Source organism: Macaca fascicularis, chromosome 19, assembly GCF_037993035.2.
Source record: "Macaca fascicularis isolate 582-1 chromosome 19, T2T-MFA8v1.1".
Taxonomy (NCBI): Eukaryota; Metazoa; Chordata; class Mammalia; order Primates; family Cercopithecidae; genus Macaca; species Macaca fascicularis.
The window spans coordinates 58,631,642-58,646,784 of record NC_088393.1 but is presented as its reverse complement, the minus strand read 5'-3'; the positions used below and the strand labels follow the sequence as shown (position 1 = coordinate 58,646,784).

At 57.8% G+C, this 15,143-nt stretch overlaps 2 protein-coding genes across 10 annotated transcripts in view; one reads left to right on the top strand and one right to left on the bottom strand.

The window, feature by feature from the left end:
* Positions 1 to 6,521: 6,521 nt before the first annotated feature.
* CLEC11A (C-type lectin domain containing 11A) lies at positions 6,522 to 14,181 on the bottom strand. Of its 4 annotated transcripts, XM_074024398.1 has the most exons (5): positions 13,700 to 13,775; positions 9,466 to 9,551; positions 8,131 to 8,317; positions 7,621 to 7,812; positions 6,522 to 7,211 (listed from the first exon to the last, which is right to left on the bottom strand). In XM_074024398.1, exons 3-5 carry the CDS (start codon positions 8,231 to 8,233, stop codon positions 6,766 to 6,768), a joined length of 741 nt encoding a protein of 246 aa, XP_073880499.1. In that variant the 5' UTR covers positions 8,234 to 8,317; positions 9,466 to 9,551; positions 13,700 to 13,775; the 3' UTR covers positions 6,522 to 6,765. The 4 variants fall into 4 exon arrangements, with proteins under 4 accessions (XP_073880499.1, XP_045236984.2, XP_073880500.1 ...); XM_045381049.2 differs by lacking the exons at positions 9,466 to 9,551; positions 13,700 to 13,775 and adding an exon at positions 14,032 to 14,181; XM_074024399.1 differs by lacking the exon at positions 9,466 to 9,551 and having other exon boundaries at positions 13,244 to 13,775.
* The window catches only part of SHANK1 (SH3 and multiple ankyrin repeat domains 1), a 59,411-nt gene continuing 56,756 nt past the window's right edge, over positions 12,489 to 15,143 (top strand). For all 6 annotated transcript variants that reach the window (XR_006694533.2, XM_074024393.1, XM_015441723.4 and 3 more), the window contains exon 1: positions 12,489 to 12,887. The gene's annotated coding sequence lies outside the window, so the exon portion shown is untranslated. The remainder of the gene's footprint in view (positions 12,888 to 15,143) is intronic.

The following is a 15,143-nucleotide window of genomic DNA, read 5'->3' as shown; positions in this document are numbered from 1 at the left end:
CTCCCGAGTAGCTGGGACTACAGGCGCCTGCAACCACACTTGGCTAATTTTTTGTATTTTTAGTAGAGATGGGGTTTCACTGTGTTAGCCAGGATGGTCTCAATCTCCTGACCTCATGATCCGCCTGCCTCGGCCTCCCAAAGTGCTGGGATTACAGGCGTGAGCCACCGCGCCCGGCCCCCAAAATGTCAATATTATAAATATGGAAATGTTCCGGATTCAAGGAGGCTAAAGAGACATGACAACTGGCTGGGCACAGTGGCTCACGACTGCAATCCCAGCATTTTTGGAGGCCAAGGCTGGTGGATCACCTGAGGTCAGGAGTTCAAGATCAGCCTGGCCAACATGGCGAAACCTCGTCTCTACTAAAAATATAAAAATTAACCGGGCATGGTGGTGCACACCTGTAATTCCAGCTACTTGCGAGGCTGAGGCAGACGAATCGCTTGAACCTGGGAGGCGGAGGTTGCAGTGAGCCGAGATGGCACCACTGCACTCCAGCCTAGGCTAAAGGGCGAGACTCTGTTTCAAAGAAAAAAAAAAAAAAGACATGACAGCTAAATGCAATGCCTGACCCCAGATGGGATCCTGAACTGGAGGGGGAAGTGCTATGAAGGACGTCATTGGGTAAACTGACATAATTTTGAATACCACCAGTGGATTAGATAAAAGTATGCATAAATGTTACATTTATAGAAGTTGATTATTGTGGTTATGGAGGATAATATTTCTATTCTGAGGAAATACACACTGAAGAATTTAGGGGTCAAGGGCCATGATGTGTGTAACTAACCCTTAGATGCTTTTGAAAACATACATGTAAGGCCCAGCACAGTGACTCATGCCTATAATCCCAGCACTTCAGGAGGCCAAGGCAGGAGGATCGCTTGAGCCCACGAGTTTCAGACCAGCCTGGGAGAGACCTTGTCTATAAAATAATAATAATAATAAAATTGGCCAGGTGTGGCAGTGCATGTCTGTGGTCCTAGCTACTTGGGAGGCTGCACTTGGGGGGCACTGTTGAAGCCCAGGCAGTTAAGCTGCAGTGAGCTGTGATTGCGCCACCGCACTCCAAAGCAAAGGAGCGAGACTCTGTCTCAAACCAAAAAAAAAAAAAAAAAAAAAAAGAAGAGAAGAAGAAAGAAGAAAAACGGCCTGGGCCCAGTGGCTCATGCCTATAATCTCAGCACTTTGGAAGACTGAGGCGGGTGGATGACTTGAAGTCAGGAGTTCGAGACCAGCCTGGCCAACATGGTGAAACCCCATCTCTACTAAAAATACAAAAATTAGCCTGGCATGGTGGCGGGCCCCTGTAGTCCCAGCTATTCAGGAGGCTGAGGCAGGAGAATTGTTTGAACTCAGGAAGCGGAGATTGCAGTGAGCCAAGATTGCACCATGGGACTCCAGCCTGAACAAAAGGGCGAAACTCCATCTCAAAAAAAAAAAAAAAAAAAAAAAAAAAAAAGACAAAAGAAAAAGGAAAGAAAGAAAGACAGGGGAGAGAAAGAAAGAAAAAGAAAGGCAGGAAAAGAAAAGAAAAATTATATATATATATATATATATATATGAGCTAAAGCTAGCTAATACTGTAAAAATCTGGCCTGCCCTTCATCTATAGACCCAGATAAAACTGTAAGGTTAGCAGGACACATTTCACCCAGGGGGAAGCTGCAGCAGTAAAAGTGTTCTAACAGCCCCCTTTATGAGTGACGACTGCTATCTTACTCACTGAGAAACTTTGTTCTCTAAAATCATAGACTGTTGGAAACTTTGCAGTATGAAAGTCTATCGGTAAGAATGAAACAGCCTAATCTTTCCTTCCTAGAAGATCTGTCACTTTGACCAAGATAAGAAGCCTCCATTTCCAGCCCTGGTGCAGAGTTTTAAATAAAAAGTTTCTGGGCACAGCATGCCACATTTATATTAACATTGTAGTTTCCAGGGAAACAAGACCTTAGGTCCACTTTGCAGTCCAAATCTGATTTTTCCTTTTTTTTTTTTTTGAGACAGGATCTCGTTCTGTCACCCAGACTGGAATACAGTGATACAATCATAGCTCACTGCAACCTCAAACTCCTGGATTCAAGCAATCCTCCCACCTCATCCTCCCAAGTGGCTGGGACTACAGGCATGTGCCACCACACCCAAATAATTTTCTCCTCCCCTCCCCTTCCCCTTCCGCTCTCCTTCCCTCTCCCCTCCTCCTCCCCCTCCCCTCCCCTCTCCTTCTCTCCCCTCCTTCCCCTCCCTCCCTTCCTTCCATAGAGCTGGGATTTCACTATGTCACCCAGACTGGTCTTGAACCCATGGGCTCAAGCAATCCTCTTGTCTTGGCCTCCCAAAGTGTTGGAATTACAGACATGAGCTTATTGCACGCGGCCCAGGCCTGATGCTGACTCACTTATACACATTCCTACCTTGTTCTAAACCTATCTAAACATTGTTTCACTTAAATTTCTTTTTTTTTTTTTTTTTTTTTTTTTGAGACGGAGTCTTACTCTGTAGCCCAGGCTGGATCTCAGCTCACTGCAAGCTCCTCCTCCCGGGTTCACGCCATTCTCCGGCCTCAGCCTCCCAAGTAGCTGGGACTACAGGCGCCCGCCACCTCGCCCGGCTAGTTTTTTTTGTATTTCTTAGTAGAGACGGGGTTTCACCGTGTTAGCCAGGATGGTCTCGATCTCCTGACCTCGTGATCCACCCGTCTCGGCCTCCCAAAGTGCTGGGATTACAGGCTTGAGCCACCGCGCCCGGCCTGTTTCACTTAAATTTCATCCGAATTTCTCTCTTCCTCCAAATCCTATAACTCGATTGCAGCTTCTGCTCTGAGGGGTGACCGCTCTCATTTCAGTGGGTCAACAAACCTGACTGTCTTGCTTGTCCCTGATGATTGGGCTAGGATGGATGGGTAGGTGGGTGGGTGGATGGATGGATAAATGGAATGATGAAGCCAAAGCAATGGGGTAAACTGTTAATAAACAAATCAGAGTATTTGTTTGTCCTACAGTGTTTATATTTGTGTAGGTTATCTATAAGTTTAAACTTATTTCCGAATTACAATTTTGTCTGGTTTTTTTTTTGTTTGTTTTGTTTTGTTTTAAGGTGCATGCCTGTAGTCCCGGCTACTCAGGAAACTGAGGCGGGAGGATTGCTTTAGCTTAGGAGGTCGAGGCTGCTGTGAGCTATGATTGCGCCACTACTGCACTCCAGCCTGGGTGACAGAGTGAGACTCTGTCTCAAAAAACAAAAACAAAAGCAAAACAAACAAACAAACAAAAAACCAGAACCCGAAAATAAGTAGAAAAGAAAGAAACTAAGTTGGTTAGGACCAGTGTTTAGCCACAAAGAAAGAAATTTTATATTGAATTTTATATTGTTAATTCAGCACATCGACGTTTAAATTTTGAAAAGCTTCTTACCATTTTCTATGACACTAATATTTCATATGAATTTATTTCACTTTTTAAAAAATGGTTATGATCTACCCAAGGAAATGCACCTGTTCTGAAAAACTCTCGTCCGAGAGATCTAAACGCGAGTTGAACGTTAAGGCTTCGCGAATTGCGGTTTTCCTACCAGTGGGCGCGTGACCGGACTACATTTCCCAGAGTACCTCGGGGCCAGGCCGGGGTGGAGAGGGGTCTGAGCTCCCACCTCACCGCCAAGGCGTGGCCCTCAGGCTTGCTGGGAAAAGGAGGCGAACCTCACGTGGGAGGAGGGGCGGGGCTTGAGAGGTGACCCGTTGGAGTCACCCGGTTACTGCGGAAAAACGTGGTTCTGGGAAGGCGGTAATGGGCCTACTGCTCGGCCTCTTGGGCTTTATCGCCCTGCAAGCCCGTGCGGCCGCTGGTTCTTCTTTCTTCTCTGGTTCTTCCTCCCCTGCTGAATCATCCCAGGCCTCCTGCCCTTGTTCTACTTCCCTGGAATTCCTTAATGCATCTATTCTAATCAGCATTAAAAGGCGCCCCCTGGTCCATGGCTCTGGCCTTGCAAACTACCAGCTCTCCGCAGAGAGCCAGGGAGAGGACACTGGCAAACTCTGGCCCGTGGGAAGTCTGGTGGGGCTTCCTGGAGGAGACAGTAGGTTTCCCACGCAGACCAGAGTCAGGAATCAGCAGCGAATGCCACATATAGGTGTGCTGTTCTGATGCATAAACAGTCCTTGCAGGCACGCCACTCCCTTCAGACCTCTCTCTCGGCATACCCACAGCTGGCCCTGTGCTTGGCATGGTAGCTCCAGGCCCTGCCAGGGAGACAGACATTGTCTCTCAGACCAGACAGTGGCACCCAAAGTGATGTGGAAAGCCCCGGACCCTATGGGAAACTAGAGGAGGTGCCTCACCCAGCCTTGGGGAGGCCAGGGAGGAAAAGCAGCAGAGATCCGACTCATCTCAGGGTCCCCTGCATGATGCCACACAAGAATCTTCATTCAAAGGGCTCCCCTGTGCCAGGCGATGCTGGGGACAGAGATAGTCATACCTCGTCCTGCCCTCCCCCTACGCACCTGGAGTGTCCCTCAGCCTGTCTGATCAGGGCTGGGTCAAGAGAGGAACAAGGGGTTTGTGGATACCAAAGGGGATCCCTAACCCCGTGCGGGACTCGGGGGAAAGGCTGGATGTTTGGGGTGATGTGTTATCCAATTCTTGGAAGTGGGTGTTTACCCTACAGAGGAGGGAGGATGGAGATCTTTGCATATACAAATGCAGTGTCAGGAGAGAGCACACAGAGGTGAAGATCAGATCTGGGAACTGCAAAGACCCCTCTGTGTCTGCTATTATTCTAGATCAATACTGTTATTATCCCCACAGTACAGATGGAGACATTGAGAAGCAGCAAGGTTATGTCTCACTCAGGTTTTCCCAGGAGATAAGTGGCTGATAGGAGACAGGACTGGAACCTGGGCCATCTGGCTCCAGAATCCGGGCGGGCAGCCATGGTGTACCATGCCCAAATACTTTCCAGAATGGAAGCTCTGCTAGGGCAGAGACCCCTGTGGGAAGTAACAGGTACTCATCATTGTCTGCCTAATCTGATCTCTGGCTGCCTATAAGATCTAGAGCTGCCTATTCCTCCCTGGGGAAACTGAAGCTCAGCATGGGAAGAATTTCTGATTGAAGGCTGACTCCAGGCCACACCCCCACTCTCCTATTCTGCATTCCTCTGGGACTGTGGGGCTGAGAAATGACTCCAGTAGAGAGAAGGGTGGGTGATCTTCCCTCTATCCAAGCTGACCCTGATGGCTTGCTCCTCCCTTGTGGATCCAATGGTGACCCTTTAGGCAGTGGTGCCATGGCTGAAGGAGGGGAAGAGGCAGAGTGGTAAGGACAGACAGGGTCACATTCCCATTCCTGGGCTCCCTGATGTCAGGGTCACGCCCATGATGCCAACCTTGGGGGAGGTACTAGGGTGATTTCCAAAGTGCCTCTCCTCCAAACAGCTGTCCACTATGCTGAGGCCCAGGCTGGCTGACTCCTGGGTGTCTTCACTGCCCCCAGGGAGTAAAGATATGAAAACGGTGAGGGAGAGCCAGGCGCTGTGGCTCACGCCTGTATCCCCAGCACTTTGGGAGGCCCAGGCGGGCAGATTCATTGAGCTCAGGAGTTCAAGACCAGCCTGGGCAATATGACAAAACCCGACCTCTCTAAAAAAATACAAAAATTAGCCAGGTATGGTGGGGTGCACCTGTAGTCCCAGCTACTTGGGGGGCTAAGGTGGGAGGGCTGCTTGAGCCCAGCAGATTGAGGCTGCAGTAAGCCATGATTGTACCACTGCACTCCGCCTGGGCGACAGAGCAAGACCCTGTCTAAAAAAAAGAAAAAAAAAAAAAAAAGGGTGAGGAAGGAAGGTAGCGTGTGGCTCAAGTTCAGCCATCACTAAATGCACACTGTCCTGGTCTCACCTGAACATCCCAAGAGCTGCACAAAGTAGGAGGGAATGTGCCCATGTTCAGATGAAAAACCCGAGGCTCGCAGAGGGGACGGGCCTGGCTCCGGGCCTCATTGGCAGGAAGCAGAGGAGGGAAAATTGGAAGTCTAAGCTTCAGGGTTGGGTGGGTCCTTAAGTCCATGTCTCAATATATCATCTCAACAAGTCCATGAAACCGTATCATCTGGGGAAACAAATTGGAGACACACCACTTAAACAAATTAAACAGGCTTTCCTGCAGGACTTGTCAGAGCCTTTAGCTCCTTCATGTTTCCCAAATCTCTTTGACCAGGACCAAGACCAAGGCCTGGGACGATTGACAGTCCCTGAGTTCCAAAGGCCGAGAGAGGGCACGATGGAGGTGAAGGTGTCTACAGCATTTGCACGCGTGTACTCCGGGCATCTGTGCACAGAACAGATGAATGTGTGTACATATGCACCAGTGTTTCTCCATCACTCTATCTGGGGCTCAAATTACATCTTTAAAAACCAGAACAGGCGTCCAAAGGCCAGGACACGCGCCCAAAGATCAGGGTCTGGCCCTTCCCGGCTTTCCCTGCAGAAGATAAAGTCCAAGAGTGCCTTCACTGCCCCTGAAGTCAGATTCCACAAGGATTTATTGGCACCGGACCTAGCCTGGTGTCCGCCCCTTCAAGGAGGGACACTAACAAGGAGGAGTCCCGGCACCGCAAGAGCCCTCCCAGGAGCGCCCAGCCTGGAGTGGGGTGGGGGAGATGCTGCCATCCGTGGACAGGAATGGAAGGGCGATCTCGCAGGAGGGTGGGCACGGCGCAGGGAAAGGCCGGCTGGTGGGATGGGCAGGGAGGCGGGGGACCGGCCCCGCTAGAAGGGGAACTCGCAGACGTAGTAGAGGCGCCGCTGGCAGTCGTGGTCCCACCAGGAGCCGTCGTCAGAGGCCTGCGCCACGCAGTTCTCCAGCGTGCCGCCGTTGGGCTGGTCCGGGCTGAGCGGGTGCGGCGAGGCGCTGGGCTGGGCGCCGAGCTCGGGGCGGGGTGCGCGATGCCAGGCGAAGAAGGACACGCGCTGGCCGTTTTCGAAGAGGTAGAGGCCCTCGGCGCGCCGATCGTGCACGCCCAGCCACACCGGCCAGTTGTAGGGAGCGAGCGCCGCGCGCATGTAGCGGGTGAGGGCCTCCATCTGCTGGCGATCAGCAGGCTGCGCCAGGCTCCCGCCCCGCGCCGTGCACCGCGCCTGCGCCGCCGCCTGAGTTTCGAAGTCGCGCGAGAGCAGGAAGCACTTGTGGCCCAGGCGCAGCCCCTTCAGGCAGCCTGTGGGCGGGGCCGGGTAGAGAAGGAGGCGGGGTTATGCATTCGGGGACCGGAAGGGGGCGGGGACAATCCTCCGGGAGTGGAGGGAGGCGGGGTCAGGACCTCGTAGGGCGGGCTGGGAGGAGGCGTGGTCAGAACCTTGGGAGCCAGAAGGTGGAGAGTCCGGTCCGCCAGGGGCGGGGTCAGGCGGTGGGGGTGGGACTGTAGGGGGCGTGGTGCTGCCCCAGTAGGGTCCGCGCGGCTCTGGAGTTCCCACCCTGCTCCCTGTGTTCAGCCTCCCAGCTCTCTAACCCCGTCCGCTAGCACACAGCAGCTCTCCCGCCCCGGACACCTAGGGTCACTTTCTCAACCAGTCCCATACCTGACCAAATAGTCTCATTTTTTTCCACCCCGCGTGCCGTGGACTCACCCTCCAAGCGGCCGTGCTCGCGCTCGGCGCGACCCTGCGCCTCCTGCAGGGCTTGCACGGCATCGCGGGTGTCGCCCGCCGCGTTCCGCAGCTGCCGCAGCCCCTGGGTCAGCTCGACCACACGGGTGTCCAAAGCGTGCAGACGGACGTGCAACTGGTGCAGGCCTGCGTCCAGGCCAGCCAGGCGTCCCACTGCGGACAGACAGGGATCGTGCTGGAGGGGGAGCCTGGAGATGCAGCTGGGGGACTGAGGATCTGGAGAACTGCGACCTAGGGCTCCTGAGGGCGGGGTGGCGGTGTGGGGGGACCCCGGACTCCTGGAAGGTAGGGTCGAGTGGCGCCAGGCTCTTAGAAGGCATGGTCGTGGACCTGGGGCTCCTAGGGGTGTGGGGGCTCTGGGCTAGGCAATGGACAACTGAAAGACCACCCGGCAGGGAACCGACCCTTCATTTTTGCGAAAGTGACCGCGGCGGCCTGGGGGTTTAGGGGTGAGGGTTTCTGGTTACTTACGGATGTAAGTGACGATGTCCTCGGGGGTGGGAGAGGGGCTGGGGCTGGAGGATGGGGTTGGCATTGCTTCCTCCTCCTCTTCCTCCCCCTGGTCCTCCTCCATCTCCCAGTCCTCTTTGCCCTCAACAGTTCCGGCAGGATTCTCATCCCCCCTCCCAGCAGGCAGTCCCAGGGCTTCCTGCAGATGCTGGGGCAGGGGAGGGGCGGTGAGCCCCAGCCTGCCACCAAGATGCCCCACGCGCCACTTTCCAACTCTTAACTCATTCTCTGCCGCCTGAGTCCTGTCTCTGAGCCCATCACCAACCCCCCCCCACCCCGTGAGACTATCCTAATTGCTCCTTTTTGTCCATTTCCCTAACCTTGCAATACCCCCTCCCAGGCTCACAGTTCACCACCCATAGCTCCCTGACACTCCAGAGCTCACCTTCAGCATCAGGGCCTCCCTCTCCCGCTCCTCCTCCTGGGCACCTCCCCAGCCTCCCTCCCACTCCCTCTCGGCTCCCCGAGCCCCATGGCCAAAGCCCAAGAGCTGGGGGACCACCAAAGCCCCCAAAAGCCAGGCTGCCTGCATTAAGCTGGACTCTTGGCACCCAAAGTTCCAGATGTCTGGATGTCTGGGGTGGGAGGGGTGGCCTCTGGGAACTGCTGAGTGCCCCTGCCCTGTGTGCAGGTCACTAGCCCCCAGGTTCCCGACTCTCCCAGTTTCTCTCTTCCTGTTTCTCTCCTCGTCTCTGTCCGGTCCGTTGGTCTCCTCTGCTCCTCTGTGTGTGTCTCTCCCCGCCCCTCTTGGCTCCCCCGAGGCCCTGCCTCTGTGGCCGGAAACCTCCAACGTTCCAAAGCCTGGATCTCGCCTTGGGTCTCCTCGCACACCCTCCTCTTTCCACTTTCCAGAGCTCGCTTCCGCCCTGCTCCGTTCCTTCTGCCGTGGCCCAAAGCTTAGATAATCAGGAAGAGGATGGAGCTGGCTCTCCAAGGAATCTTGGAAAACACAGGCCCCGGCTTCAGCCCAGGAACCCGCTCAGAATCACTGGGGCAGTGGTGGGATGCTGGGACCCAGCACTGCTCCCTTCTTCCCTGCCTGGCCATTCCTGAGGAGGGGGCAGACCTCAGGATCTCGCTGAGGTTGTTATTACCCTGTGGCCACCATCGCCCACATGCTCAGTAGAGGAGACTCCAGGGCCTCTCCTGTCCCCTAGATTGCCCACCCCACCCTCCAAGCCCTTTTCTGGAGATCCTAGTGCGTGGGTGTGGGGGAGGGGCGACACATGCAAAGAGCACGCATGTGACTGTGTGTACACAGCCCTGGAAGATGGGGCTCGGGGATTAATTGACCACCTTACTAGAAGCCTCCTGCAGGCCAGGCCCTGGGCTGGGTGATGCTGAGGACTCCAGCTGCTTGCAGACCAGCAGCCAGATAGTTCCTGGGATGAGGAGGTTGGAGATGGGAGAGGGTGAGGAGTCTGGAGGAGCAGTCAGGGAAGGTTTCTCCAGGAGGTGAAATCGACAGACTCTAGGTTGTGTGCTCAAGGAGCTCTGAGCATTCAGCGAGCCACCTCGTTTCAGCCTGGACCACTGCAGTCTCCCTACCCTCCCCCTCCTTCCTCCTGAGCCCCTCCAATCCCCGCTGCTTGCCGCAGCCAAAGCAATCCTTCCAAACCATAAATCAGATCACATCACTCCCCACTCCCCTGCTCCCCCACCTTCCCATCATAAGCAGGAGGGAAGCCAAGCCTGGGCCTCAGTCCTTAGCACAGCCTACCACGCTGAGGGCTGGGAAGGAAGAACCCTTTACACCTCTGCAGCCTCATCACCCCCACTCCCCTCACCCGCCCCCAGGCTCCACCTTCCCTGGCCTCTTGGCTTGCCCCCAAATACTAAGCTGATTACAACCTCAGAGCATTTGCACCAGCCCTTTCCTCCTTCGAGAAGGTTCTTTCCCCAGCGCCTTCTCATCATCGAGGTCTCAGCTCCAAGAGGCCTTCCCCAACCACCTTATCTGTTCCACAAGTTACTTTATTAAAATGCCCCATTTCATCTTTTTGGTATAATCAAGACTGGCACGATCTTGTTTGTTTATGTCTGTTCCCTGCCAATGAAAGCAGGGATTTCTATGCACTGCTGCATCTCCTAGCACAAGGCCTACCTAGCACATAGTAGGTGCTCAATCAACCTGTTGAGTGGGCCAGAGGATAGCCGTTCCTGGTGGGGTCAAAGGCCTGGAGGCTTCACCTTTTTGGTTTGCTGGCACCCAAGTTCCCAGGGTGGTGGTGGCAGCGTGGGTGGAGGCGGTGAGAGCAGTGGGAGAGAAGCTTGGAGGCAAGGAAGCACGATGCCATGCCATGCTCCTCTATGTCAGGCCCATGAGTCATGCAGGGCTTTTCCAGTCCAGGCCTGGCTGGTGGTGCCAACAAGCATGGGGCACACCAGCCGGGGATCACTGGGCCTGCTCTTCAAAAGAGGAGACCGAGGCTCTGAAACAGCATGGCCTGCTGGAGGTCACCAGTGTGGCGGCAGCTAGCCAAGGTTTCTGGCTCCAAGAGCAGGGCATCTGCCCTCGGCTGCCGGGAGCCCCAGGAGGGGCCTTGGAAATCAATGCCTCCAGCCTTCCGTTTTCCAAGAAAGCCTGGTACATCGAGGGCACTGTGACCTTGGGCAGACTGCTCCCTGCCTCAGAGCCTGGGCCTCTCAGGTACCTGTTGGGGACCTGGGACCCCTCACCAGGAGCTACAGACCTCAAGAAATAATGCATCTATGGGGAAAGGCCTTGTAAACTGTGCAGGGGTGCACAGCCTCTCTGGCTGCTGAAGCCAACATGGGCAGCTGTTCTTTCCCCGGGCCCAGCTGCTCACCACCTGGGCTAGTGGATGTGCATCAAGATAGAGCCTCCCCAGGCTGAGCAGGCACCTCCTCCAGCTCATACTCGGGTACCAGGGAGAGCCTGCAGCTGGAGGGGAACCCAGAGGCTGCCTAGAACTGCCCCCTGCAGGCCCGGGAGGTGCTGTTGGAGCTGGGAGAATGAGGAAGCCTAGGCTAAGGGGACACTCGCCACTCACTGCTGCTCTGTGGGATCTGCCCTCTCTGTGGGTGCGTCCCAGGCATGAATGAGCTGTCTGCCTGCAGCTGGCTGCATATGCGTGCCTACACACACATGTGCAAGCTCTGAGGAGATGGTTGGGTGTGTCTGTATGTGATGAACAAGGATCTGCAACTATGAGGGGATATGCCTGGGAGTGCACAATAGTGGTCAAGTGAGGACTTTGGAGCCAGCCTACCTGTTCTTGATCCTTGTTACCACATCCTTATAGCTGGATGACCTTGGGCAAGTTACTTAGCCTTTCTGTGCCTTGGTTTCCCCCTCTAGAAAATGGGGATAGTGAAAGTCCCTGAGCCTGGCACACAGAAAGTGCTGTAGGAATATCAGCAGTAACTATCCTGGAGGGGAAGGATGGCACAGTGTTGGGCATGTAAACGGGTGAGTGCGAACCAGTGCAATGGACAGCACGGTGGGTGGGCGTGATGGGAAGGCGTGCACACGTCTCTACGGTGCTGTAACTCCGTTTTGGTGTTGAGAGATCTGGGCATGCATACCGGGGTGAACGCCTGTGTGTGTGTGTGTGTGTGTGTGTGTGTGTGTGTGTGTGCGCCCGCGCACGCGCGTGTGTGGTGGGCAGTTGTGTGCATGTGCTGCGTGTGTGCCCGGGCACAGGGGTGTGACAACTGCATGTAGCTGGGTGTGCTTGTAGCTGTGTACCCCAGGTGCATTGTGTCTGGGCATGCATGCGCTGGAGAGTGTGTGTATATGGGGACTCTGCAGGTGCTGTTACAGCTGGTGACTATGCACCTGTGCCTTGGGGGAATGTGGCCTGGCCCAGGTATGTCCACGTGTGCCCTGACCCAGTACTGAGATGGAAAGGGTGTGTGTGTGTGTGTGTGTGTGTGTGTGTGTGTGTGTGTGTGTGTTTGGGGGGACAGGGTGGGAATCTATAGCCTTCACACTTCAATTTGGGGGTGTAGAGTCTGGCAACAAATATTTATTGTGCCCCACTGTGTGCAGGGGGACGGGGAGCTCTCTGGGAGGGGGTGGTCCTGAGGCGTATGGGGGGGCACCCTTACGGGGGCAGGACCCCTTCGTCGGGGTATGGGAGCAAGCAGGGGCGGAGTCAGGATTTGGGGACTCGGAGGTGGTGAGGAGTGGTGGGGGAGGGCAAGGGTAGGGGGCGGAGCCGGCGGTGGTGGGGGATGGGCGAGGTTTGGGGGCGCGGGGAGGGGCGATGTCTCCTCCGCCGGCTCCCGGAGGGAGGGGAGAGGGCGGAGGGAGGGGAGGGAGGGAGAGAGGGAAGGAGAGAGACAGGGTGAGGGAGAGACAGCGAGAGCGAGAGAGCGAGAAGGGTGGCAGAGGAGGCGCGGAGCGGGCGGCGGCGGCGGCGGCCCGAGGAAGAGGAGGAGGAAGAGCAGGCGGAGACGCGGCGCCCGGAGCCGGCCGGACCCAGCCGGGGGCGGGCGAGGAGGGGCGCGGCGGCCGCGGCGGAAGGGGGGGCGCTCTGCGGATGGCCAGGCCTGGCCCGCGGGGGGGGTGAGGTCCTCGGCCCTCCCGCCCTCCCCCCCGGCCCCCGCCCGCCCCCTCCCCGGGCCCGCTCGCCCTCCGGGGCGGTGGGGCATGGCCTGAGGGTCCCCCGTCTCCGGGGGGGTGGGGGGTGGGGGGAGGGGGGAGGGGCCGCGGGCGCCGCCGACCGGGACTCAGCAGCCCCGCCAGGCAGGTAAGGGGGTCGAGAACCTGGGGGTTTGGGGAGGCTGCGGGGCTCGGGCTGCGGGAGCGGGCGAGGGCGCCCCGGATGTCCTTGGCCCGGCGCCGGGCTCCTGGCCTGGGTGTGCGGCTGGGGGTGCGGGTAAGGTGGGGAGTGTTGCCCTGGGCGACGCCAAATTGGGTTACGCCCCGGTCCCCGGTGCCCCGTCCCAGATCGCATCCTTGATGGGAGGGCGCGCCCCCCATCCCCCGCCAGCAGAGCCCCTATCCCGAACCCGCGTCCCGGCTCTCTGGGCCCCAGGGCTAGGTCCCGGTACCCGCCTCCCCGCCCAGCCCGGCCACTCCCCCGCCTCGCCCACCCTGGCGCACCTGGGCCCCTCCGCCAGGTCACCCTGGTCCCCACTCCCCTCCAGCGAGGGTCTAGGCCGGGGCTTCCTCCGCCCCCTTCGATCCCTCCAGCTCCCGCTTCTCCTTCCAGGCTCCTCCAGTCCCTTCCCACCCCCTGCCCAAGCTCCCCGCGTCCCCACCAGGTCTCCAGTCCCTACACCGCCGGCCGGCGCGCCCTCTCGGCTCCCGCCCCCGACTCCTGCTCCCCGGTGCCCCCCGCCCCTCTCCGCGGTCGAGCTCTCCCCCACCAGTTTCCCAGCCTCGGCCCTGGCTCTCTCTCCCCGCCCCTCCCCGCCTCCCTCCGCCTCCATTCATTCTCCCAGGCCCCGCTCTCGGCCACGCCAGCCGCCCCCTGTCCCCCGCAGCCTCCCAGGGCACCCCCTCTCGCGCGTCCTCCACCACCCCCCCCCCCGCCGATTCCTCAGCCCGTCTCGGTACCAGCTGCGTGCCAGCTATTCTTAGCCGCGGAGCGTTTGATTCATGCCGCCCCGGCGGAGCGTGCCCGCTCCCTCCCGCGAGCCCTGAGGGGGAGGGGCCGGAGCCTGCCCCGTGGGCTGGGGCAGCCGTACACGCTGGGGGCCCTGGCCAGTTTTTCTTTCATCCCACCGGCCACCCCCTCCGAGCGGGGTTGAGGCTGGGGGTCAGCCAGGGTCAGCCGAGGGGGAGTGGCTGGCTGCAGGCCCCAGATCGCTAGGTGGGCTGTGAGGCGGGGCGGGGAGGAGGAGGCCGGGGTCTCCGCAGAGACGAGGTGGGGCGGCGTGGCTGGGTACCTGGAGGGGGAGGGGGCTTCGCAGCGCTGTCGCGCGTGGGGGAGGGGTCCGCCGGCCCTGGGTTAGAGGCTCGCTCGCCCACAGCTCCTGGAACTCTCCTCCCACCACACACATTTAGTCTTCCCTTTCCCAACCCCCCAGCCCATCCCCACTCCCCCAAAGTCAGCAGTACCCTCCACTGCTTCCCATCTCCATGGCAACGGTGCAGGAACCGGGCCTGGTGTGGGGGGGAGGGACCAGACCAGACATTCTGGTTTCCGGTGCTGGGGTGGGAGTTGGGGGAGAACAGAAGGGAGGCGGACCCCGTTTGGAAGGGGCTCCACCCTCATAAGTCCACCTCAAGGGAGAACAGCGAGGATCCAAAGATGACCCCCTACCTCAGTTTCCCAGACCCTCCTCTCACCTCTTAGCCTCCCTCCTAACACCCCCAGTCCTCAGAGTGAAGCCCCTAGTACCCAGCAAAGCCAGCCCACCCACCCTGCAGTCCTAGAAAAGAGCTACAGGTCATCTGCAGCCACCCACATCTACCCCGGCCACCACACCACTGTCACCAGTACAGCACTCCCCAGGCCAACCTCCCCACCCACCCACACACCCTCTCAAGAGGCCCCAGTCTCTAAAAGCCACTTCTTGTGGTTCCCTTGGGGACACCCTAGGCCAAATGCTCTGCCCATGACACTGCCATCTCAGTGCCCCTTGTTCCCCTGGGACGGCCGATTCCCCAGCACTACTCTGCATGCCACGCGTTGTCAGCCACACTTGAGTGAAGTCACCGGCTCCACCCGCTCCAGGCTCACCACGCCTCCCTCTCCCCCTTACTACATCTCAGTCTCAGCCTCAGCTTCTCCCCAACCCCACCCCCCGGCCCTGGGGTGACAGGCCAGGCTGGGGCCAGGAGGGCAGGATGCCTGTCAGTTTGTCCATCTGTCTGTCCTTAGCTAATTTTAGCTGCATTTTCTGTGGCCTGGCAAAGTGGGCCAGTAGCTCCCGCGGTGATTCTGCGGTTTCTGGGACACGGCCACGCTGGGTCACCGGCAAAGTGGGGCGCAGGGGGCGGGCTGCAAGCGGGGCCAAGGGCAGGGAAGGAGACACATGCCAGAAGCATGTCAGGG

Bases quoted from the DNA above. Each gene is read 5' to 3' on its own strand.
- CLEC11A (XM_005590028.4), bottom strand. From the start codon at position 8,701: ATGCAGGCAGCCTGGCTTTTGGGGGCTTTGGTGGTCCCCCAGCTCTTG. The intron at 8,318-8,554 runs GTGAGCTCTGGA...CCCCTGCCCCAG, and splicing joins GGGAGGCCCTGATGCTGAAG to CATCTGCAGGAAGCCCTGGG. The intron at 7,813-8,130 runs GTAAGTAACCAG...GTCTGTCCGCAG, and splicing joins GGACATCGTCACTTACATCC to TGGGACGCCTGGCTGGCCTG.